Consider the following 24,988-nt stretch of genomic DNA (forward strand, 5'->3'; position numbering starts at 1 on the left):
GTTTGGAGTCAGGGGGGCCCTGTGAGTCTTTCCTACGATTTGTTCACCCGCGAAATGAGGAGAGTCTTCGACCACCCAGTTTGCGGCAAGGAGGCCGCCAGAAGACTCCTCTCCCTCCGCCAGGGTTCCCGTAGCGTCGCCTCCCTCGTCGTCAAGTTCCGGACTCTAGCCGCAGAAAGCGGCTGGAATGACGGAGCCCTGCAGGACGTGTTTCAGCGTGCCCTGAACGACGAGTTGCGGGACAAGTTGGCACGGCGGGACGAACCCACGGACCTGGACTAACGAGTGGAGACCGCCATCCGCCACCCTGGCCGTCGTCCGCCAGCACTTCTGGTGGCCGACCCTGCTCCCTGATACCCGGTCCTTCGTCTCGGCCTGTCCCACCTGCGCCCGGTCCAAGACCTCCACCCGACCCCGCTCCGGCCTCCTCTGCCCCTTACCCATCCCGACTGGTCCCACATCGCCCTGGACTTTGTCACCGGTCTTCCACCATCCCGGGGCAACACTACCATCCCCACGGTGGTGGACCGCTTTTCTAAGGCGGCCCACTTCCTCGCCCTGCCCAAACTACCATTGGCGAGGGAGACCGCAGACCTGCTGGTGGCCGAGTTGTTCCGCCGCCATGGCATCCCGGCAGACGTGGTGTCGGACAGAGGACCCCAGTTCACCTCCCAGGTCTGGCGCGCCTTCTGCTCGGCCCTGGGGGCACAGGTCAGTCTCTCCTCCGGTTTACACCCCCAGACCAACGGCCAGACGGAGCGGGCGAACCAGGAGGTGGAGGCCATGCTCCGCTGCCTGACAACCACCAGCCCCACCTCCTGGAGCGACCAGCTGCCATGGGCCGAGTACACCCACAACACCCTGGTGAACGCCTCCTCCGGCCCTTCCAATGCTCTCTGGGCTACCAACCCCCGCTGTTCCCCGCCCAGGAGGCTGAGATCGCCGTACCCTCCGTCCAGGCCCACATTGGATGCTGTCGGAGGACGTGGAGGAGGGCCCGCTCTGCCCTACTCCGGGCCTCTGCCAGGTCCCAGCGGCAGGCGAACCGGCAGGCGAACCGGCACCCTGCGTCCGCACCCACATACGTCCCCGGACAGATGGTAGGGCTCTCCACAAAGGACTTGCCCCTCAAGGTGGACTCCCGAAAACTCGCTCCCCGGTATGTTAGCCCCTTTCCCATTGAGGCAATCATCAACACCCGTGCCGTACGCCTCCGTCTCCCTCCCTTCCTCCGTGTCCACCCTACCATTCATGTATCCCTGCTTAAGCCGGTGGTTTCCAGCCCTCTCTCCCTCCCCGCCGAGGCCCCACCACCCCCCTGCACCATCGACGGCCACCTGGCCTACACAGTGGGGCGCCTGCTGGATTTGCGGCGCCGGGGGAGGGGCTTCCAGTACCTCGTGGACTGGGAGGGTTACGGTCCGGAGGAACGCTCCTGGGTCCCCCGGAGACAGAACCTGGATGCCTCCCTCATCCGGGATTTCAATCGAACTCGCCCTTCCAGCTCCAGGTGTCCGCAAAGGGGCGTCCGTAGAGGGGGGGCACTGTTAGGCCACGGCCTCCCAGCGCCACTAGAGGCCGCCCTTGACCCATCTGCAGCTCCCTACTCAAGCCCGATTGCACACACCTGGGATCAATTACCTGCACAGTATTTAGTCCCAGCTTCCTAGTCATTCCTTGCCAGACCGTCAACTAGCCTTCCCGAGTTGAAGCGCTATTGGCTCCCTTCCAAGTTCCTAGTGCATATTCCTAGTTCATAGTTTGTCTTGTTGTCTCGTTTTCCCCTTACCTGCTTGTCTCCTCTCGTCGACCCAGTCTGTCTCTCCAAATCCAGCCAGCCCGGTTTACCTGCCTGTCTCCGCTCGTCGACCAAGGCTGCCCGTCCATCTCCATCCAGCCTGGTTCCCCGTCTCTCCACCCGGATCCTGGACCCCATCTCCTGGTCATCATCATCCCTGCCCTGCCCTGCCCTGCTCCATCCCTACCCGACCGGGTCCCCCCGGCCAGCTCCACCGCCCCGGCTAATAAACATCCTTTGCCTGCCTTCCGTCTCCCTGTGTCGTGCGTTTGGGTGTCTCCCAGTTCTGGTCGTGACAATAAGTCAATCTAATATCACCTCTAAATAATTATTTGTAATCATATTCCTCTTTAATTTTATTTCATTTTTATTTATCTTATTTTATATTCATTTATTTATTTATTTTCTTCTATCATACTTCTTCTCCGCCCCTCTTGTCAGGGGGAGTCGACTAAGTTCCACTCTGTATGAAGCACCACCCCTTGCTCCACCTCTTAAATTTAGTCACACCTTCCAGTTTGAACTGGTCATATGCGAACGGACATCCTGTTTTAGCTCCCCATCTGAACAGCCCAGCCTAATGCAGTTACGCACAGAGCCATAAATCAAAGCTGGTTCCTTTCACTCAGCAACCGAAACACAAAACCTCTTCTCTTGCATCAAAAACCCAGCTTTTCCTTATATTTTACCAAGACTATCTGTTCCTTTAACCAACAGGACTCACAGCAAGCACTGTCACACACACTCCAAGCACAAAGAGAAAACTCACACACCAACCAAACAATCCACAAATCCTACTCATAATTCAGAGCAGAAGATTTTCTTTTCTTTTCTGAATGTGTACATGCATTTGTAGGCAGACCGTTTCTGGTGATTCTAATCCTTCTCTCAAGAAGGCTCATTTTGTTATCAAATATATAAAGTCCTGTGAAGGTTCATATCCTTTATCAAATGTATAAAACGTCCTTGAAAGAAAAAGGCTCATATACTTTTGTCAAATGTCCTTAAAGAAAGGCTCCTAATCTTTATCAGCTTTACAAAGTCTGTAAACAGGCTCCAAATATTTATCAGTAAAGGGGCAAGAAATGTTTCGTTTATGTATTATTCAACTGCTCACCACATATGTATACCTATTTAATAACCCATGTATTCTATATATCATTTATACATATACACAAACAATACACAAATCTCTTCACACATCTTTAGCCGCCACACTCACACACACACACACACACACACACACACACACACACACACAGGCACACTCACACCCCAAAAGGAAAAACACATGTCTGTCCCGCAACACATCTGATTCTCCAAAAACTTCAACAGCGCTTAACTTTATACTTTAACATCGACTCATGTACACTGTTCTAATTTCATCAAGATTTTCACTTCAGCCAGACGTTTAAATTTTCACTTTGGCCACACTTTTCACAAATTATCATTTTAATCAGATTCTTTCAGCATGCATGTTTAATATACACTCATCCCCTTAGGCTGGTTCAGCCCTGCTTTTCCCCATTTTTTCTCAAACTTTATTTTTCATCTTTTAAGCCTTTAACTTGTATCTCCTTTTGCTTCACTTTTCATCTTTTTCATCTTACTTTAGGCTTTCAACTTTTATCTCTTTTTAACTTTTCATCTTTTTCATCTTACTTTAGGCTTTTAACATTTATCTCTTTTTCACTTTACTTTCATCTTTTTCATCTTCATTCATATTGTAATTGGCGATAGTGGGGCCGCCCCTAGCGGTCGCCTGCGCCGGCGCTCCGGTTATGGATCACAATCGAGGACGCACGCGCCCTTGTGGATTAATGGGACTTCTGTCGATAGTGTGAGCAGCTTCAGATATCTGGGAGTCCACATCACAGAGGACTTAACATGGACTGTACACACAGACACTCTGGTGAGAAAGGCGAGGCAGCGTCTCTACCACCTCAGGCAGCTGAGGAAATTTCGGGTCTCGGTGAGGATCCTCAAGTCCTTCTACTCTGGAGTAGAAACCAGTCACTGCCTGGTTTGGGAACTGTACTGCCCAGGAGAGGCGGGCCCTTTTCAGTGGTGCGTTCAGCTGAACGTACCACTGAAACTACCCTCCCCCCCTTGCAGGAGCTATACACCAGGAGGTGTAGTAGCAGAGCCCGCAGGATCATGAAGGATCCTCATCACCCCAACAACGGACTGTTTCAGCTGCTGCAGTCAGGCAAGCGCCTCCGCAGTCACACAGAGAGAACAGAGAGACTGAGACAGAGTTTTTTCCCGCAAGCCATTAGAACTGTCAATGCTGACCTCACCAGGGGTCCTAACCGAGCCATACACTAGGCTCCACTACCTACTGTACTGTATGTAGCATACTGTACCGCATACTGTGTCACTGTTCAGGGTTGTTTGTGATGCCGTATTGCTGCGCCGTAATGTTGTATACTGTGCTGTATTATCCCAAACACTACCTCACTCTATTCACATTCACATGCCACTTTAATTGCACATATCTGTATATACATGGGCATATTCCCTCTATCTATTCCACTTTATTTCATTTTATTTTTATTGTATTTTATTCTATACATTTTTATCTTATTCTATAAGTATTCAACTTACTGTATTACGTTTTAGGAGTCAGTTAGTCGGTCAACTAGAAAGGAATTTTTTACTTTTATTTCTTTTTTTCCTAGGACATATTGTGTGCTATCACCGGGTGTGTTGCATTACATTTCACTGCATATATGTATGAAAGTATGTATATGTATGTGACAAATAAAAAATCTTGAATCTTGAATCTTGAATATAATTTTATTTTGAGTCAATTCCCCTGGCCAGGGTTAATTCCTCTTTGTTTTTCCTACCTAGATTTGACTATTATATTTTCATTCGGCCAACTTTCACGCAGCATTTAATGTACAGATGTCTTACTGTTTACGGAGATACGGGCCCTGTCTTCATTAATCTTGCATGGCGGGTTATCTCCCAAATAGGAGCCTTTCTGTATGGAGTTTGCATGTTCTCCCCGTGCTCACATAGGGTTTCCTCCACCTCACGTCAGTAAGGACCCCCACCAAAAACATGCACCCATCATCGTCTGACCAGCGATGGACACTTATCACCTGGTCCCCGGGCGCGTCCATGTATGCTGCCCACTGATCCTGGCTGTGCCCCCAGAGGAAGGACAAGCCAGGATGGGTCAAATGCAGAGGATCCATTTCACCAGCCACCATCAAAGCATGTGTGTGTGCAAGCATGTGTTGTAGTGTGGTGTGTTGCGTGACAAATAAAGACTGTTTCTTCTTCTTCTAATTATCTTATACAATGGGTACTGTCTTGGGACGCCACATATTCCAAGACACCTCATTACCCTTATGTCTATACAGCTGAACACATTTCATTACATAATCCTAAAATGCAAATTCTATCACAGATTATACTTTGATCCAAACAAGCCATGAACCAACGGCCTACGTAATTAAAAATATAATGCTGAATGTATTTGGATTTCTGTTAAAAAAAAAATAATAATAATAATATTAACAATTAATTTAACATTTTCTTTTAGAATGGAATTGAATTGGAAGAAAATAAAAATGATACTAAATACCAGTATGTGTAGCAAGTGGCAATATCAAAATCAGAATCAGAAATACTTTAATAATCCCAGGGGGAAATTACTTTTGTTACAGCTCCAAATCTACATACAACATATTTACATAAAACATATTTACAACATATAATAATTATTAAGAAACATATTTATATATAAATATATATATAAACATATTTATATATAAATATATATATAAACATATCTATATACACATGGTAAAGTGTAAAATGTTCAGTTAAAACGTACAAAAAGAAGAAGGTGCAGAAGTGGAAGTCTGTGTTTTGAGGTCAGGTTACAGAGAGTCTGACTCTCTGAGGGAGGCGTTGAAGAGATTGATGCCCTCTGGCAGGAATGATTTCCTGTGGCGCTCTGTGGTGGATCTGGGTAAGAGGAGTCTTCTGCTGAGGGTGCTCCTCTGCTGGGCCAGTGTGTCGTAGAGAGGGTGTAAGACATTGTCCAAGATGGACTGAAGCCTGGACAGCATCCTCCTCTCTGCCGTCAGGGTGTCCAGCTCCTCTCCTACGACATCACCGGCCCTCCCCATTAGTTTGTTTAGTCTGTTGTTGTCTGCGACCCTCAGCCCACTGCCCCAGCATGTGACAGCGAAGAAGATCGTACTGGCCACAACAGACTCATAGAACATCCTCAGCATCGTCCGGCAGATGTTAAAGGACCTCAGCCTCCGTAGGAAATAGAGTCGGCTTTGGCCCTTTTTGTAGACTGCCTCAGTGTTTCTGGTCCAGTCCAACTTGTTATTGAAGTACACCCCAGGTACTTGTACTCCTCCACAGTGTCCACAGGGACCCCCTGGATGGAAACAGGGGTCACGGGTGTTTTTGCCCTCCTCAGATCCACTATGAGCTCCTTTGTCTTAGAAACAGACAAGATAAAGCCATGCTCAGCATTTGCATGTCAAATAAGACTTGTACAGTGGTACCTCGACTTACGACTGCATCTACTTAGGACTAATCCAAAATACGAGTAGGAATAGTCACGAAAATTTGTATCACTTGCGACCGACTGCTCCAAGATCCGACCGTGGAAATTTGCAGTTGACGCGTCGGCGGCCAGTCAGCAGTCAGTCAGCGGGCGACCTACATCGTGTGTGCACATAGTTCGTGGCTAATCGATATTTTTTTCATATTTACTGTTTGTGCTGTGTATTTTGTTTATTTTCACCCTTTATGATTTTATAATTTATATGGGAAAAATTGCTTCGACATACGAATGTTTTAACATACGACCGTTCTTATAGAACGAATTACAGTCGTAAGTCGAGGTACCACTGTAAAATGAAAATGTTTGCAACTCAGGCTACTTAGCTAGCAATCATTATCGATAGCAAGTTAGCACACATTAATTAGGTAAAAGCTAACTCAAAGCTTAGCTTGACTTCCATCTTAACACAAAACGTGAGTGGCGTTTTCAGGGCCCTCAGACACAGACAGGCAGAGATGTTGCAAAGTCATGACAGAGGCGAGGTGTGTGTGTGTGTGGGGATGGGGGTTTTACCTGTTGCTCATTGATTGCTCTAAGAAGCTTTAACCACACCACAGTCTAGTACAGCACAGACAACATATATGAGAAAAACTTACACTTTTATTTTCACTTATTAATGTGGTAGGAAACTAGTAAATTAAAGTAAATCCGCTGTCGCTCAAAAACTCATTAGCCAATGGGGACAAATCCCTGAAAAAACCCACCCACACGAGAGATGTGTGTCAGAATTTAAAACAAAAATTCAGGCAGCGCAAACGAGAGAGCTGATTCAAGATTCAAGATTCAAAAGGTTTATTCGTCACATACATATACATACTTTCATACATATATGCAGTGAAATGTAATGCAACGCACCCGGTGATAACACACAATATGTCCTCGGGAAAAATTCCTTTCTAATAGACCAACTAACTGATTCCTAAAACGTAATACAGCAAGTTGAATAATACTTATAGAATAAAATAAAAATATATAGAATAAAATAAAATAAAATAAAATAAATAAAGGGAATATGCTTATGTATATGGAATAGGCAATTATGTACAGTATATACAGATATGTGCATTAAAGTGGCATGTGAATAAAGTGAAGTAGTGTTAGTGGGATAATACAGCACAGTATACAACAGTACGGCGCAGCAATACGGCATCACGAACAACCCTGAACAATGACACAGTATGCGGTATAGTATGCTACATACAGTACAGTAAGGTAGCGGAGTCTATGTGTGTGGCTCAGTGAGGACCCCTGGTGAGGTCAGCATTGACAGTTCTTATGGCTTGCGGGAAAAACTCCGTCTCAGTCTCTCTGTTCTCGCTGTGTGACTGCGGAGGCGCTTGCCTGATCGCAGCAGCTGGAACAGTCCGTTGGGGTGATGAGGATCCTTCATGATCCTGCGGGCTCTGCTACTACACCTCCTGTAGTAGCAGAGCCCGTGTAGTTCCGGTGGTACGTTCAGCTAAACGCACCACCTCTGCAGGGCCCGCCTGTCCTGGGCAGTGTAGTTCCTAAACCAGGCAGTGATGTTGCCTGTCAGGATGCTCTCCACCGCTCCAGAGTAAAAGGACTTGAGGATCCTCACCGAGACCCGGAATTTCCTCAGCTGCCTGAGGTGGTAAAGACGCTGTCTCGCCTTTCTCACCAGAGTGTCTTTTTGTACAGTCACTCAGCCACCTGCTCGCGGTAGGCCTTCTCGTCGCAGTCGGTGATCCGGCCCACGACAATGATGTCGGCAGCAAACTTGATGATGGTGTTGGAGCTGGACCTGGCCACACAGTCATGTGTGTTCAGGGAATACAGTAGGGGGCAGAGCACGCAGCCCTGGGGGGATCCTGTATTCAGGGTGAGGGAGCTGGACATGTGCTTCCCCACCCTAACCACCTGGGGCCGGGCTGTGAGGAAGTCCAGGATCCAGGCACACAGCGGGGTATTCAGTCCAAGCTCCTTCAGCTTGACAGCCAGTCTGGTGGGGACTGTGGTGTTGAACGCTGAACTTTAATCGATGAACAGCATTTCCACATAGGCCCCCTTCCGGCCATCCAGGTGCGTGAGCGTGGTGTGCAGTACCTGGGAAACCGCGTCATCCGTGGATCTGTTCTGCCGGTGCGCAAACTGCAACGGGTCCAAGGTGCGGGGGAGGGAGGCGCAGATATAATCCTTAATCAGCCTTTCGAAACACTTCATGACCACCGAGGTGAGGGCCACCGGACGCTAGTCATTCAGGCAGGCAGGAGAGGCAATCTTCGGGAGAGGAACGATGGTGGACCTCTTCAAGCAGGACGGGACCACTCATTCAGCCAGGGAGATGTTGAATATTGTAGTGAACACCAGAGCTAGCTGGTTAGCGCAGGTCTTCAGTACTCGCCCAGATATGCCGTCTGGGCCCACAGCTTTCCTGGTGTTCACCCGCCTCAAAGCGTTCCTGACCTACACGACTGGAGCGCCGGCGCAGGCTACCGCAAGGGGACGGAGCCGCTATCGCTGGCAGCGTAACCGCAAAGTCGACAGTGAGGGCAAAAGTATGATCGGTAAGAAAGAAGAGATAGAACTGTAAACAAAAGGACCAAGTTTACATGATTAACACAAGTTATTTGTTTGCAAGTTATAAGTTTAACTTTTGGAGATTCATTTTTTTTCGCTTCAGTGAGTTCTTTTCTCTATAAATTCTCAGTTTTTTAAATATTTTAATAGTTCTGTTTGATTATTTTGGCACAAATATGATTCATAGATAGCAAGGGAACACAGAGTTCTCAAGTTCCCTCTGTTGATCATCTGCAAACTTTAGGAGCTTGACAGATTGGTGTCTGGCGGTGCAGGCATTGGTATACAGTGAGAATATGTACTGTGCGTATGAACACATGCAAACAAACACTTCCTATTTGGAAAAAAAAAAGCAATTCTGATGGGACATTATAGTTTGACTATGTTTTCAATTAATGCTATGGTTACAAGGTGGCATTAGGTTGACCTTCTATCACAGTGCTCCTCCACTGACTTGAATGATTTCCAGCAGAGTCTAAGGACCACTGCACGTCAATTATATGACTGAAAATAATTTATGCCAGTTATATTTTAATGGTTTTTAATAGGATTTTGTAATGTAATATTTGCTTGTTGGTTTTGCATAAGTGGATGGATCAGCAATGGTCATAAATATTAAATGACAAAATGTTATATTCTCTCCATCATCTCCATCATTGAAAACAATTAAAATGCATAATAAAAAAAAATTAAAATATTTTAAGTCATAACGTTCATAATTTTGGTAGATTTTTTATTAATGAGCTGCTTGCTTTACAAAAAGATGAGGACTTTTGTGCCATGTGCCCATTTGTGTTTTTAGACCAGACATAACATTTCTTGGAAATAAATAAATTGGCTATAACCACTTAAAGTAAATAGCCGTTTTTGCACCGAACAGTTCTGGGGACTCACTCAGAGGAACTAGGAACTGGGGAGTTCCCCAAGAACTAGATACCTTCAAGGGATTTTTTTCTGGTTGATTTCGCACTGCACTGGAACTCTGAAGTGCCGCCAAAGTGATGTCTGCCATTGGGGTTTCAGCTTGACTTCCGTGTTGTATTTACTCCGTAACTTGCACTGATTTCACATTATCAGTCCACCAAATCTGTTTCCGAACAAATTTGAGGCTAGAAATAAGCAATCCAGTTGTTGAATATTTAACTCATAAGATCTACAAGACTGACGTTCATAAGGCACGGGCACGTATCTGAACACCATATGGGGATTTTCTGTTCAATGTCTGAATATGAAATAAATACATTGACAATAAAAAATATTATTGTCATTGGATATTTTTTCTTTATTACCGCTTTATTACTGTGACACAACCGAGTGGGCTATCCTCAGTCCGAGGGACCAGCAAGGGACCGTGGATTTACGTCTGGACCAATCACAGTGCACTTACTGCTCATTCTGGTTATTCTCTGCCCTGGAGTAGGAGCTTAAAAAGGACCTCAAGAACAACAATCGTTCCTAGTTTCTAAAGTGCGGACACAAAGAAAAGGAACAGTTCCTCCAAAAGTTCTTAAAACTATGAAAAAGTTCCTGCTGTGTGAAAACACCTTTTTTTGGGACTTTTTTCCCCCACCGTACTGCTTGGACTAATACGACTATCCAACTCTTGGATGTTATTCTATGCTGTTGACAGGTTATTGTGAGAATCTTTAAACCCACACACAAACAATGTCACTTGTAAATTAGTAAATAAATGCACAAGGTATAGCGCTATTATTTAATTTACACATCAAAACAGGTCGACAATGGAGCAACCAGACCGCAAAAGATGGTTGATAGTAGCCCAAATATGATTGTCGAGGTAACTGAGCAACTGTTATTTTCAAGGAAAAACATAACAAAATCCATTGTCTTTTCCACATATGATTAATCATGGATTGACAAATTCACAATTTAAGCAATTCGAGTGAAAGAAAAAAACACGGACTTTAATGATTATTGTTAAAATTTAGAGCGAGCATTGACTCTTGTTGCAGAACATACATTTTTATTTGTGTATTTTTCACACCTTCATCTAACTTTACGTTATCAATCCTCTCCCTTGAAAAATGTAACCTACTCATTCAAGGGTTTTCCTTTATTATTTGTAACAAAAATCTAAATCAAATATTAAAAACTAAATATATTTTGGATTCTTCAAAGTAGCCACCCTGTACCTTGATGACAGCTTTGCCCAATTTTAGCATTCTCTCAACCAGCTTCATGAGGTAGTCACCTGGAATGGTTTTCAATAAAGATCTGTGCCTTGTTAAAAGTTCATTTGTGGTATTTCTTTCCTTCTTAATCTGTTTTAGCCAATCAGTTGTATTACACATAATTCCATATGTGTTATTTCATAGTTTTGATGTGGCCACTATTATTATACAATGTATTCTCCTATGAGTAGGAGTGTCAAACGTTTGACTGGTACTGTATGTCTTGTGTAACTGGATTAGCAGCTACAAAAAAGTAGTATTTACAACATTTTTCACAAGACAAATTTTAACTGGTCCCTTTTACATCTTAATGGTGTTAGTTTACCAACAATTGTGACAGCAACATCTTGCACCAAATTCAGGTACATTCAATGCAATTTAGGATGGTACATTTGTTTTCAGTAGTGAACATTGACCTCTGCGGGTGAAGTCTGCAAACAGATTTGTTAGTTAATTGTTTCACCAAATAAACAGGTTTTAGTTTACAGTGAGTCATGAGGCTCCCTATTTCCCCACAATGGTGTAATCATACAGTCTATGTTTAATTTTGTTTTACTGTTTATCATTGGTATACACCTTTAGGACTGGTACAGCCGACTTCACAAAGGCAAGACAGGAGCACAGGCGCTTTTTGTTGCGACTGGGACACAAGACAATCCACTGTATTGTAATCAAAGTATAGGACTGGGTAATGGTTGTCGATACTTTCATGGTGTCAACCAAAAGGGATCAATACTATTGAGTATCAAAACAGGTCAATACTAAAAATGTATAACTGTTCATTGATGTTCTCTACAGCATCAATGAGCAAAACAAACAAACAAACAAACAAACAAACAAACAAACAAACAAAAAAACACTTTTATACAGTAGGAATAAAAGTGCCTGCAATTCCCTCTTTGTGAAAAGGGATGTTTTAAAAGTCAGGCAGGAAATGTTCTTATTTATTCGAAAAAAGTATGTTATAGGAACTGGTTTCAAAGTCAAGGTACTGGTATCCCGAGTGTTATTGTACAAGACGTCTAAATCCATAGTTTTTTCAGCAGATAAGCATTTCATTTCAACACTGTAGATACAGTATATTAATCCAAAATAGGAAAAGCAAATCAAAATTGCAAATGTCTAAAGTTTGTCCTGTCTTGTTAAACAATCCTAAATGATTAGTATCTTATTTAAACTTTGATTCTGAAAGGTACAGACATTAGAATCTACTTTTATCTAGGAGTTTACAATTTGATATTTCGTTAAATAGTTTAATAAAAATAAATTGACTACCGTTTTTCATTCATATGTAATCATGTTTGGTTAATATTGAAAACCCTTGGTAGCTCAACACACGCTGATAAATTATAGCCTGATAGATTATAATAAATCTTTGATTGGATCAGTACTCAGTAAAATGGTAGGATGATATACAAACCCCATTTCCAAGTTGGAACGTTGTGTAAAACACAAATTAAAACAGAGCACAATGATTTGCAAATCATTTTCAACATATATTTAATTGAATAGACTACAAAGACAAGATATTTAATATTCAAACTGTTAAACTTTATTGTTTTTTTGTAAATATTCACTCATTTTGAATTTGATGCCTGCAACACGTTCCAAAAAATGCTGGGACAGGGGCAACAAAAGACTGGGAAAGTTGAGGAATTCTCAAAAAACACCTATTTGGAACATTCCACAGGTGAACAGGTTAATGGGAAACAGGTGAGTGTCATGATTGGGTATAAAAGGGGCTTCCCCGAAAGGCTCAGTCATTCACAAGCAAGGATGGGGCGAGGTTCACCACTTTGTGAACAACTGTGTGATCAAATAGTCCAACAGTTTAGGAACAACGTTTTTCAACATACAATTGCAAGGAATTTAGGGATTTCATCATCTAAAATGCATAATATCATCAAAAGATTCAGAGAATCTCTAGAAATCTGCACGTAAGCGGCAAGGCCAAAAACCAACATTGAATGCCCGTGACCTTCGATCCCTCAGGTGGCAATGCATTAAAAACCGACATCATTCTGTAAAGGATATTACCACGTGGGCTAGGGAACACTTCGCAAAACCATTGTCAGTTATCACTGTGGTCTGATGAGTCCACATTTCAAATTATTTTTGGAAATCATGGACGTCGTGTCCTCCGGGCCAAAGAGGAAAGGGACCATACAGATTGTTATCAGCGCAAAGTTCAAAAGCCAGCATCTGTGATGGTATGGGGGTGTGTTAGTGCCCATGGCAGGGTAACTTGCACATCTGTGAAGGCACCATTAACACTGAAAAGTACATACAGGCTTTGGAGCAACATATGCTGCCATCCAAGCAACGTCTTTTTCAGGGACGTCCCTGCTTATTTCAGCAAGACAATGCCAAGCCACATTCTGCATGTGTTACAACAGCCTGGCTTCGTAGTAAAATAGTATGGGTACTAGACTGGCCAGCCTGCAGTCCAGACCTCTCTCCCATTGAAAATGTGTGGGGCATTATAAAGTGCAAAATACGGAAATGGAGACCACGGACTGTTGAGCAACTGAAGTCGTACATCAAGCAAGAATGGGAAAGAATTCCACCTACAAAGCTTCAACAATTAGTGTCCTCAGTTTCCAAATGCTTATTGAGTGTTGTTAAAAGGAAAGGTGATGTAACACAGTGATAAACATGCCCCTGTCCCAGCTTTTTTGGAACGTGTTGCAGGCATCAAATTCAAAATGAATGAAAAAATAAAAATAAAAGAAAGTTTATCGGTTTGAACATTAAATATCTTGTCTTTGTAGTGTAATTAATTGAATATAATATAATATATTGAAAAGGATTTGTAAATCATTGTATTCTGTTTTTATTTACATTTTACATAACGTCCCAACTTCATTGGAATTGGGGTTTGTATTTTCATTCTAGTTTTAATCAAAATCATGGCAAGCAGTTTTAAGAATATTTAGAATAACCTCTTCAAGAGGCTTATTTTGTCAAAGAAATAGCAGAAAAGCAGTAACACTAAAATGTGTTGCACTAAGGTTTAGATGTTTCTTAAACAGTTGATTATCAACTGCAACAAAGTAATTTAATAAAAAAAAACCTTAAAAACTTAGTATCCTATATAAACCTAATCTTTACCCTGTTTCTTGCAAAATATTGTAATAATTAGCAAATAATACTTCCCTATGGATTCCCGTTTTCCCCACATTCCCCCTCCAACTATTCTACTAAATTGCTGTCAACAAATCTGTGTCAACTGTGACGAGGGTTCCTACCGTGAGAGGAATTAACATCTTAGTATACTTTCCACTGTAGCCTAGTTGTGCTCATCAATCAACTTACTCAAGATTCTTGAAGCACATGCGAGAAGTGAAACGCCGTCGCAGTGAATATATGATATGATAAACCAGAACGCTAGTTCTGGACAGTAAACTGTTGATATGGATTACCATCCACAAAACAGAACAGCACCCTCGGATGAAAAAATACCCCCACCACCTAAAGAGAAAAGGAAAAAACAAACCAATAAATCAGAAGAAGGTCCAGAAAAGAAAGTGACCGTCGTAGAGCGGACATAAATGTTGAAAAACAAAGTCGCAGTTTATTATAACCTACCCATCAGTAAATTAACAGATTTTAAATATAATATTTTACTGATAATGTTCTCAAAGCTAAAACATTGTTAAGATTATAAAATGGTAAAACCGACTGATTTCATGTAGTTATACATTGTGTCATCTCTTACAGACAATACAATTTCCATGCCTCTTTAGCATGAAATATCCAACGTGAGTTTTAGACGAAAAAAAGCCACAATCATACAAATTTTTTATCTCAAATCCCTAATCTTTCTCAAGATCTTTGGCTATAAAGTTGCATGACATACTTGAAAATGAAAGCAAAGTCTCTGGGCTCTACATTAAGAACTGCCCAAGCAGGTTAGCGATGCCAAAAAGGATCAGGAGGCTGTGGAAGATGGTTGAGGGCCAGCAAAGCTCCCCACGCCTCTTAAGAGAGATCATGTGTACTAAAGCAGGGAATACGAAGACTAAAGCCAAGCCACAGGTCGCGCCGGAGTATCTGGAGAAGGAAAAGGTGGGACAGTTCAAGACGATTACTGTGTCTGAAATGGTGAACTAGCTATTATTACTATTTAGTACGCTAAATTAGATAATGTGTACAAAACCATGGTCTATATCAAATACAAACCCCAATTCCAATGAAGTTGGGACATTGTGTAAAACTTAAATAAAAACAGAATGATTTGCAAATGCTTTTCAACCTATATTATATTTAATACACTACAAAGACAAGATATTTAATGTTCAAACTGATAAACGTCATTGTTTTTACAAATATTCACTCATTTTGAATTTGATGCCTGCAACACGTTCCAAAAAAGCTGGGCGAGGGGCAACAAAAGACTGGGAAAGTTGAGGAATGCTCAAAAAACGCCTGTTTGGAGCATTCTACAGGTGAACAGGTTAATTGGAAACAGGTGAGTGTCATGATTGGGTATAAAAGGAGCATCCACGAATGGATATTACCACGTGGGCTCAGGAACACTTCTGAAAACCATTGTCAGTTAACACAGTTCATCGCTACATCTACAAGTGCAAATTAAAACTCTACCATGCAAAGCCAAAGCCATACATCAACAAAACCCAGAAATGCCGCTGGCTTCTGTTGGCCTGAGCTCATCTGAGATGGACTGACGCAAAGTGGAAAAGTGTGCTGTGGTCTGACGAGTCCACATTTTAAATTGTTTTTGGAAATCATGGACGTCGTGTCCTCCGGGCCAAAGAGGAAAAGGACCATACAGATTGTTATCAGCGCAAAGCTGAAAGGCTTTGTGCTGATAACTGTACATACAGGTTGGTTGGAAAGGTACATACAGGTTTTGGAGCAACATATGCTGCCATCCAAGCAACGTCTTTTTCAGGGACGTCCCTGCTTATTTCAGCAAGACAATGCCAAGCCACATTCTGCATGTGTTACAACAGCGTGGCTTCGTAGTAAAAGAGCGTGGGTACTAGACTGGCCTGCCTGCAGTCCAGACTTGTCTCCCATTGAAAATGTGTGGCGCATTATGAAGCGTGAAATACGACAACGGAGACCACGGACTGTTGAGCAACTGAAGTTGTACATCAAGCAAGAATGGGAAAGAATTCCACCTACAAAGCTTCAACAATTAGTGTCCTCAGTCCCTAAACGCTTATTGAGTGTTGTTAAAAGGAAAGGTGATGTAACACAGTGGTAAACATGCACCTGTCCCAGCTTTTTGGGAACGTGTTGCAGGCATCAAATTCAAAATGAGTGAATATTTGCAAAAAAAACAATAAAGTTTATCAGTTTGAACATTAAATATCTTGTCTTTGTAGTGTATTTAATTGAATATAGGTTGAAAAGCATTTGTAAATCATTGTATTCTGTTTTTATTTACATTTTACACAACGTCCCAACTTCATTGGAATTGGGGTTTGTAGTAGGTGAAAAGTACCAGGATGACCAAGCCAAGATGGAAGCATAACTGGAATTTTATTGCAATTAATTGCAATGTAATTTTATTTCATTAAGCCGAGACAAAAAATACACATTTTGGTGGTTGACGGATTTAGGGTATTGAATGAGATAATTAACTTACCGTATGATGGATCCAATATTGGGATAGAACTTGGCCATGAGAACACCAGCTCCAACAATGAAGATATTCAGTGTCAGGACATGAAAGAAACTGGAGAAAGGATTAGTTAGTAATTATTTAGTTATGACAATTATTGAAATGATAAATTCTAACCTTATACATAAAAGTGTACTCACAAGGAAACAGTCTTAAAGTATTTTCATTCAATAGTGATTTGACTTACATTTTAACACATTGATAAGAGCTTGAATGAATATGCTGTGAATTTCAACTGATTATAAACTATAAATAGTTGTATAGTAGTTTTAGCCCATTTACTAGTCAGCACACACATTTTACACCATCCCTGACCATTTTCCTGTTGATCACATTTTTAGATTTTTAACATCGTCTCTATTTTCTGTTTTTGTCCAGAATGTAACTTTGCTGTATTTTGTATTTGTTTATTCGTTTGAAAGGCGGAAGAACCATTGTTACAAATACTAAAAAAGGATAAATTAAACTATGTGACTGTAATTGTCAGCAGGGACGGGATATTTTAAGAGAGGTTTCTCACTATATTGTTTAAATTTTTAAAGGTGTAATATCGGTAGCCAGATTTTCCTTGCAATTCCTTACATGACAGTAGTCTTTAAAAGTTAAAATCAAATTGACAAACAACAGCCTAGAACCACCTCCGAAGAGTGAACATCTTAAAATCCCTTTTCTTGAATATACAAACTTTTATTAAAAAACAATTACACTTTATCTATACCTACCATCGAATTGGAAAGAGACTGTGGCATTCCAGCGAAAAGGAAGAAGACCGACTCAGCAACGGACACAGACGATCTCATACAGGGTGCTGTAGAGGTGAGTGTCTTGGATGAGATTAACAAAAAGTTGGACATGTTTGGTCCACTTCTCCGAGACATTACTGAGATCAAAGCCAGCCTTCGATTTCCTGCACCGCATGGTCGGCGAGATGCAAAAAGACAACCCGAATCTAAAAACCTCCGCGAAGCGTCTCACAGCCGAGATGGAAGTTATAAAAAAATAAAATAAAATAATGAAAGAGAATATCCTGGATATTCAATCCAGAATTATGCGGGACACTCTCATCTTTTCTGGGATCACAGAGAACAACACCGACTCCCAAGAAATTATGGTGAAAGACTTTCTCCGCACCGCCCTGAAACTCCCGACGGACACTGTGAAGCAGATCACCTTTCACTGAATTCATCGACTAGGACACCGCGTGGGGAACCGTCCCCGCTCCATCATTGCTAAGTTTAAACACTTCAAGCACAAGGAGCTGGTTAAAAGCAAAGGACAGGAGCTGAAAGGAACCACGCTGGGTATGAACGATCAATTCCCCTGGGAGATCAACAACCGACGGAAGCTGCTGTATCCTGTCCTGAAGGAGAACCGGCAGAAGGGTAAACGCATATCGATGGTTGTTGATAAACTATATATAGACGGTCTGTTATACTGAGACTCCTCCACCACACCCAGGTTATTTTGATGATTATGTATGTATTGTTGTAATTCTAGTTATTATAAACTGCAAGATGTAGGAATAGGCATGTTATCTATGTCAGGATTTAAAATATCGCTCACTCTCATCTCACCCTCCTAATTCCCCCTCCCTACTTCTCTTATCTTCTCACCTCCCTAATCCTTCTCTCCTCACTTCTCCTATCACTCTCACTCTATTATGTCTCTCACTTTATGTATGTCTAATCCGGAAATGTTCTATGTTTGTCTTTGTCTACTTGTCATTTGTTTGTGTAGTTATGTATCCCTACAAACTCCCTGCGATACTATGACAGTGAAAAGGAATGTAAAGCTATCCATGGGAAAGCATGGGAACGGTAGTATAGCTATTGGCTTGGATGCACTGTGCCGTCACCCCCTCACTTACTTCAATGACACCCATTAAGTTTTTTAGTTGGAATGTGAGAGGCTTGGGTTCACCTGCTTAACAGAAATCCTAACTCACCTCACCAGGATGAACCTCAGCTTCTGTCTACTGCAAGAAACCCACCTCACTGCATCTGAGCACCTCAAACTCAAAGCTAAACAGGTTCATCAGATGTTTTCCGCATCATACAACTCAAAAAAAGAGGTGTCTCTATATTGATCAATAAAAGTATCCCATACCAAAATAAAACCACAATATCAGACCCAGAAGGGCGTTACATAATGATTCATGGGTTTTTAGGTAACATCAAATTAACCATAGCTGATATTTATGGCCCCAATGAGGATGACTCGAATTTCTTTCACAATATATTTTCAAAATTCTTAGAATTCTCTGAATCAATTATCATATTGGGAGGAGACTTCAACACAGTACTGGATCCAAGTTTAGACCGTTCTCAAGCCAGAAATATTTCCAAATCCTGGTGTTCGTCGGACACCAGAAAACAATATATGAGTGATCTTGCTCTTGGGGATTGTTGGCGATCAAATAACCCACATTCTAGAGCATACACATTATTCACCACCCCACAAAGTTTCTCTAGAATCGACCTTTTCTTGACAAGTAACTCCACACTGTCCAAAATCACTAATCCAGAAATCCACCCTATAGTAATTACCGATCACGGGGCGATTAGTTTCAACCTGATAAATGAAACAAGCCGGAACCCTCCTGGCAGGTGGCGGTTTAACACCTCATTTTTGACAGATAAAGAATTTAACCATTTATTTTCCAGAGAATGGACTTCCTTCATTTAACTGAATGACTCCCCAGAAATATCAACATCCTTACTTTGGGAAACAGCTAAGGCAGTTCTAAGAGGTAGTGTTATTTCATTCTCCACTCAAAAGAAAAAGAAAGGACAGGAATGCCACAATAAACTCAAACAGCGACTAAAGGAGTTGCACTCCCAACAAGCCCACTCATCCACTGAGCAAAACCGGAATGAGATCCGGGCAATTAGATCTCAACTTGATACTATCATCCATCAAAAGACACAATTCCTTATGCAACGAATGAGAGCAAATTATTTTGAATTCAATGAAGAAATCAGGTAAATTTCTTGCCAATCAATTGAAACGCAATAGAGAAAAATCACTTATTACAGCCATCACAGATCCACAGGGTAGGATAACATACTTCCTGTAAGACATCAATAACATATTTAGAGACTTATCAATCGGATAATGAATCTAATATATCAAACATTCACTCATTCCTTAATGAAACTGACCTTCCTAAACCTTTGACAGAGCAGGCTACCATCTTACATCAACCACTTACTCTGGAAGAACTCAGGAAAGCTCTATTCTCTATGCCCAGCAATAAATTACCTGGATCGGATTGCTACCCACCCTACTGCTCTCATTTCGGTTTTGCTCAAACCCAATAAGGACCCAACCCTCACCTCCAGTTATAGACCCATAAGCCTTATTAACTTATTAACCCATAAACCTAACTAACTTACAATTACTTAGCACTACATAGAAGCATTTATTGTTACACTAATGTCTCTGTTGCAATTTAGCTTGAATGTTATTCTCCCTTGTAAGTCGCTTTGGACAAAAGCGTCTGCTAAATGACTAACTGTAAATGTAAATTAATTGCGACCTTAAGATTATAAGTAAAACTCTAACCAACAGAATTGAAAAAGTAATTCCATTTATTATTCACCCAGACTAAACAGGCTCTGTCAAAGGCAGACACTCATCCAGCAATATGCGTAGTTTATTCAGTCTGATCAGCATATCTCAAAGGAACAACTTTAATACTATTATTGCCTCTTTGGATGCCGAAAAAGCATTTGACAGAGTTAATTGGACATATCTCTTTTTAATCCTCAACAAATTTGGCTTTGGAGAATCACTCATTCAATGGATCAGAATCCTCTACAACTCTCCATCTGCTTCTGTCATCACCAATGGTTACACTTCACAGCGTTTCACTCTACAACGCGGGACAAGTCAAGGATGTCTGATCTTCCCTTTACTATTCGCCATCTTTATTGAACCCCTCGCGGCGGCCATCAGTCAAAACATCAATATCGTAAGCATACAAACAGGAAACTCTGTTCACAAAATCAGTTTGTATGGAGACGATATCTTGTTGTACATATCGAACCTAATATCATCCCTACCGGAGGGGTTCAATCTTATATATAAATTCTCAGCTATCTCAGACTACTCAATAAATTGGACTAAAACCACAGTCTTACCACTCAGTGGGGGGGACTGCAATGCTGCAACCCAGAAACTTCCCTTAACCATCACAACGGGCAATATTAGATAACTTGGTATTGATATCTCCACCAATCTGTCAGATTTGTTTACCGTTAACTTCATTAACAGTAAACTTGTTGTTTACCGTTAACTTGAAGAATATCTAATTCGATGGAACAACCTACCCATCTCACTAATTGGTAGGATAGGCGCAGTTTGAAAATGAATATACTTCCAAAAATAAACTATGTATTTTCATTCATGATTTAATACTCTAGACTCAATAGTCAATACATTTCATTGGAAATGCAAGAAACCGCGCTACAAGCAACACTACAGAAAAACAAATACTGTGGAGGCATAGCATCCCCAAACTTCCAATACTACTATCTAGCAAACCATGTTCAATTTCTAATTAAATGGTTACAACCAGAGCAACAATTGGCCCATGGATGGTGAGACATTGAACAAACCGAATGCCAGGAGTTATCATTATCTGATCTCCCATTCCTTACTGAATCAATAAGGAAACATAATTGCTTTGAAAACCCATTTATCGCAACAACACTGTCAGCATGGTGGAAATTCCTCAAACTCAGTGGTCACACTCTATCTCCAAATAAATTCATGCCAATCTGGCACAACCCAGATTTTCTGGTTAAAAATGAACCAGACCAATAATCTTTAGGTTTTGGAAAAGACAAGGAATTACTCATCTGGAAAACATTTTTGAAAATAATTTGCTTATATCCTTCCCAACCTTAACCCAAAAGTATATCAGTGGCCACGGCTTCCTTTAATTCCTTCAATTACAGCCGTCTCTAAAAGTTAAAATAAAATTGACAAACAACATCAAATGATTGAACATCTCACTCATATTGGTCACTTGAAAAATCCCTTTTCCATAATATATAAACTTTTATTAAAAACAGATGACACCTTATCTTTACCTACAATGGAATGGGAAAGAGACCTTGCTGTTCCCACCGATATCAACCTGTGGAAGCTTATTTGCAACAACACCTTTTCTATGACCCGCAACTCCAAAATGCAACTCATCCAATATAGGATCTTGCACAGAGCCCATATCACGGAACACAAAATGTTCAAAATGGGTTTTGTGGATGAAGACATTTGCTCTCACTGTTCCCTTGATACCAGAGATGACTACTTTCATGCCTTCTGGCTCTGCCCACCTATCCTAGCATTCTGGACCAACATCACCAAGAAGCTATCAACCCTTCTGGGTCGCAGCATTCCAGTCTCCCCATCTATATGTCTTCTCGGTGACCTCTCCTCAGTCGGCCCACCACTGAAAAACCACCAATCTATTTTGCTCGCCTTAACAATTTCCAAGAAAACAATATTACTCAGTTGGAAAAAGAGATAATCTCACCACATCCCAATGGTTGCAGTTATTAATAGATTACATCTCAATGAAAAAACTATTGGCAATATCCAAAAACAATGTTGATTCATATCTTGAAATATGTGCTACATTTATCACTGACATAACTCCATAATTTAATACTAGTCTTTGTGCAATGTCGTGGTGTCGGTTCAATGTCGTGGTGCTTTGGGGCATGTGAGGCTCCTCCTGGTCTGCGGGGGCTCTGCGGTTGGGTGGTTGCCCGGGCGGCTCTGGGGACATGCGTGGTGTGTAGGCCTGTATTCGTGGGAGATCCCGGGGCCCCACGGGGCAGTTGGGGGGTCTGGGTGGGGGCGTCCGCTCCTTTACCTGGGTTGAGCTGGCCTGTCTCCAGTACCTGCAGCTGGCATCCGTGTGTTTGTTCGTGGCGTGGTTGTGGGTTCTGGGGCTCGGGTTGGGGGTGGGGGGTGTGGACCGCTGGTTCAGGTCTCGGCCCCGTGGCCAGCGGGTTGGTGCGCCGCTGGGGTCGCCCGCCTCAGGGGTGGGCTGGCTGGGCTTGTGTGTCCTTCTGCATTCCATGGGGGGGATGGCCCGTTTTGCCGGGGCTGGTTAGGTATATGTCGGTCTGTCGCCATGGGGCCGGGATCTGGGCCTGCGGTCTGTGCCTTGCGCCCGCGGCCCGGGTTCTGTGCCTGCGGCTGCGTATTGTGCCTGGGGTGCGGGGTCTCCTCATGCTCCCTGGGACTGGGTATAAATCCAAATATACAAATACTCTGTGTTGTATGCCCAGCATACTGACAGCACAGGTTAAAAAACAAAAACAAAAAAAAAAAAAAAGGAGGCCAAGGGGAAGTGGTCAAGCCGCCGCTGCAGACAGGGGGTGCACACTCCCATCCCGGGGCTGCTCAGCTGCTGCAGATGGGGTGAATCAACGGAGGGACTCTGCTGATTCATCCGACCCTAAACCAGGAAATTATAAAGAGTTTGTTGTCCCCGCAGTGAGAGACAGTGTGCTTGCGGGACATGGTGCGGACCAGGCGAGATGAGCATGCTACACAAGCCGCCAGACACGTCACGGCGGGAGTGCACCTTTGCGCCGATCTAACGGACGATATCAACCTTTTGGAGCGTATTTCCAACAACACTTTTTCTATGCCCTGCAATTCCAAAATGCAACTCATCCAATATAAGATTCTGCACAGAGCTCATATCACCGAACACACAATGTTCAAAATAGGTTTTGTGGATGAAGACATTTGTTCTCACTGTTCCCTTAATACCAGAGATGACTAATTTCATGCCATCTGGCTCTGCCCACCTATCCAAACATTCTGGACCATGACGGCAGGGCACCCGGATGACTGACATTCGGGTGCCCTGCTCGTTCGATCCCCGGCTCCTCCTGGTAGCGTGCTTGAGGCTAGCAAGACATTTGATGCTAGCAAGACTTGAACAATTGCTATTCCAGTTTCCTGGACTTTGATGCATGTTGTCGTATGGTGTTTATGTTTTTTTGTGTCCATGTTGCTGTTTGTTTCTATGTTTATGTTTTTTCCATGTGCATGCTGTTGTTTGGTTCTATATTTATTTGTCTCACCCGTGGTGATTCCTTAAAGTAGTCCTCCTCCTTGAAGTAGTGATTAGTTGTTTATAGACCCAAACATGGTAAAATAGTTCTCCAAAGAGGTGGATTGGTGGCGGTTCTGTGTAACAAAAAGCTGTGTTCTTGTCATTCCACAGGTCATCCACAGGACAGGAGTTATTGCAACGGTTAAAGAATTAAAGAATTAATAAAGAGTTGCATTGCAGGTTGAAAAGTTGAACTCCACTTGCAAACTAACTCTGTCCTAGATGCAATGGCATACAAATGCTCAGTGTTGTATGCCAAGCATGCTGACAGCACAGGTAAAAAGTAAATTAATAAATAAATACATACATTTTCCAAAACCTGAAAATAGAGACAATATAAAAATCATCAGGAAAATGGTCTGCGGCAATGCCAAATGTGTGTGCTGACTAGTAAACGGGCCAAATATCAATGTGAAACCATTACAGTCCTTTAAGTAAAGGGCCTCTGGAAACAATAAGAAGGTTACCTGGGGTAGTGGCTGCCAAAGAAATGGCCCATTATCTGGACCCGTACCAGATATCCAAGCAAAGGATAAACAGAGGTCATCTGAAATAGCAGGCACATCCGAGCAACAAACACCAAGATGTCACCACTTGGGAAGTTGTCTAAGAAGTTCTGTAGCAGAGACAGAAAAAAATATATATATATAGAAAAATGTTTAGTAAGGAAACTCAGAAGTGCACAGCTGTCCAAGCATGTAAGGTGAACCTTTAATGATAAGATTCAACTTACTGTAGCTCTGCTGCCGGTGTGCACATTCACACCGGGGCGAGTTCCTACCTACAGCGAGCGCACAGCAGCAACAACATCAGAGTTTGGGGCTGGATAAAAAAATATTTGGGACTCAAGCCTGGGAAGCCCAGGTTTATTGAGGCCTCCCAGGGCCTGGGCTTCCCAGGCTTCAGTCCCAAATATTTTGATGCCATTTCTCATTATTGCTACACTACTACTCATTATTGGCAGACTACTATTAATAAGCATAGTTGTACTCCATGTAAACTCTGTGGATAGATGTCTGCATGTCAGTTTTATCTTACATAAACTTTTTGCATCTCC

General features: G+C 42.3%; 1 protein-coding gene across 3 annotated transcripts in view; it reads right to left on the reverse strand.

Annotated features, from left to right (window-relative positions):
• Positions 1-14,686: 14,686 nt before the first annotated feature.
• slc38a9 (solute carrier family 38 member 9) overlaps positions 14,687-24,988 on the reverse strand; it is a 95,123-nt gene continuing 84,821 nt past the window's right edge. For all 3 annotated transcript variants that reach the window (XM_080017324.1, XM_080017325.1, XM_080017326.1), the window contains exons 13-15: positions 24,399-24,547; positions 16,752-16,841; positions 14,687-15,187 (exon numbers count right to left, since the gene is read on the reverse strand). In XM_080017324.1, coding sequence (XP_079873450.1) covers positions 15,022-15,187; positions 16,752-16,841; positions 24,399-24,547 — 405 coding nt within the window. In that variant the 3' untranslated portion in view covers positions 14,687-15,021. The remainder of the gene's footprint in view (positions 15,188-16,751; positions 16,842-24,398; positions 24,548-24,988) is intronic.

The sequence above is a fragment of the Zeus faber genome, assembly GCF_960531495.2.
Source record: "Zeus faber genome assembly, chromosome: 17".
Taxonomy (NCBI): Eukaryota; Metazoa; Chordata; class Actinopteri; order Zeiformes; family Zeidae; genus Zeus; species Zeus faber.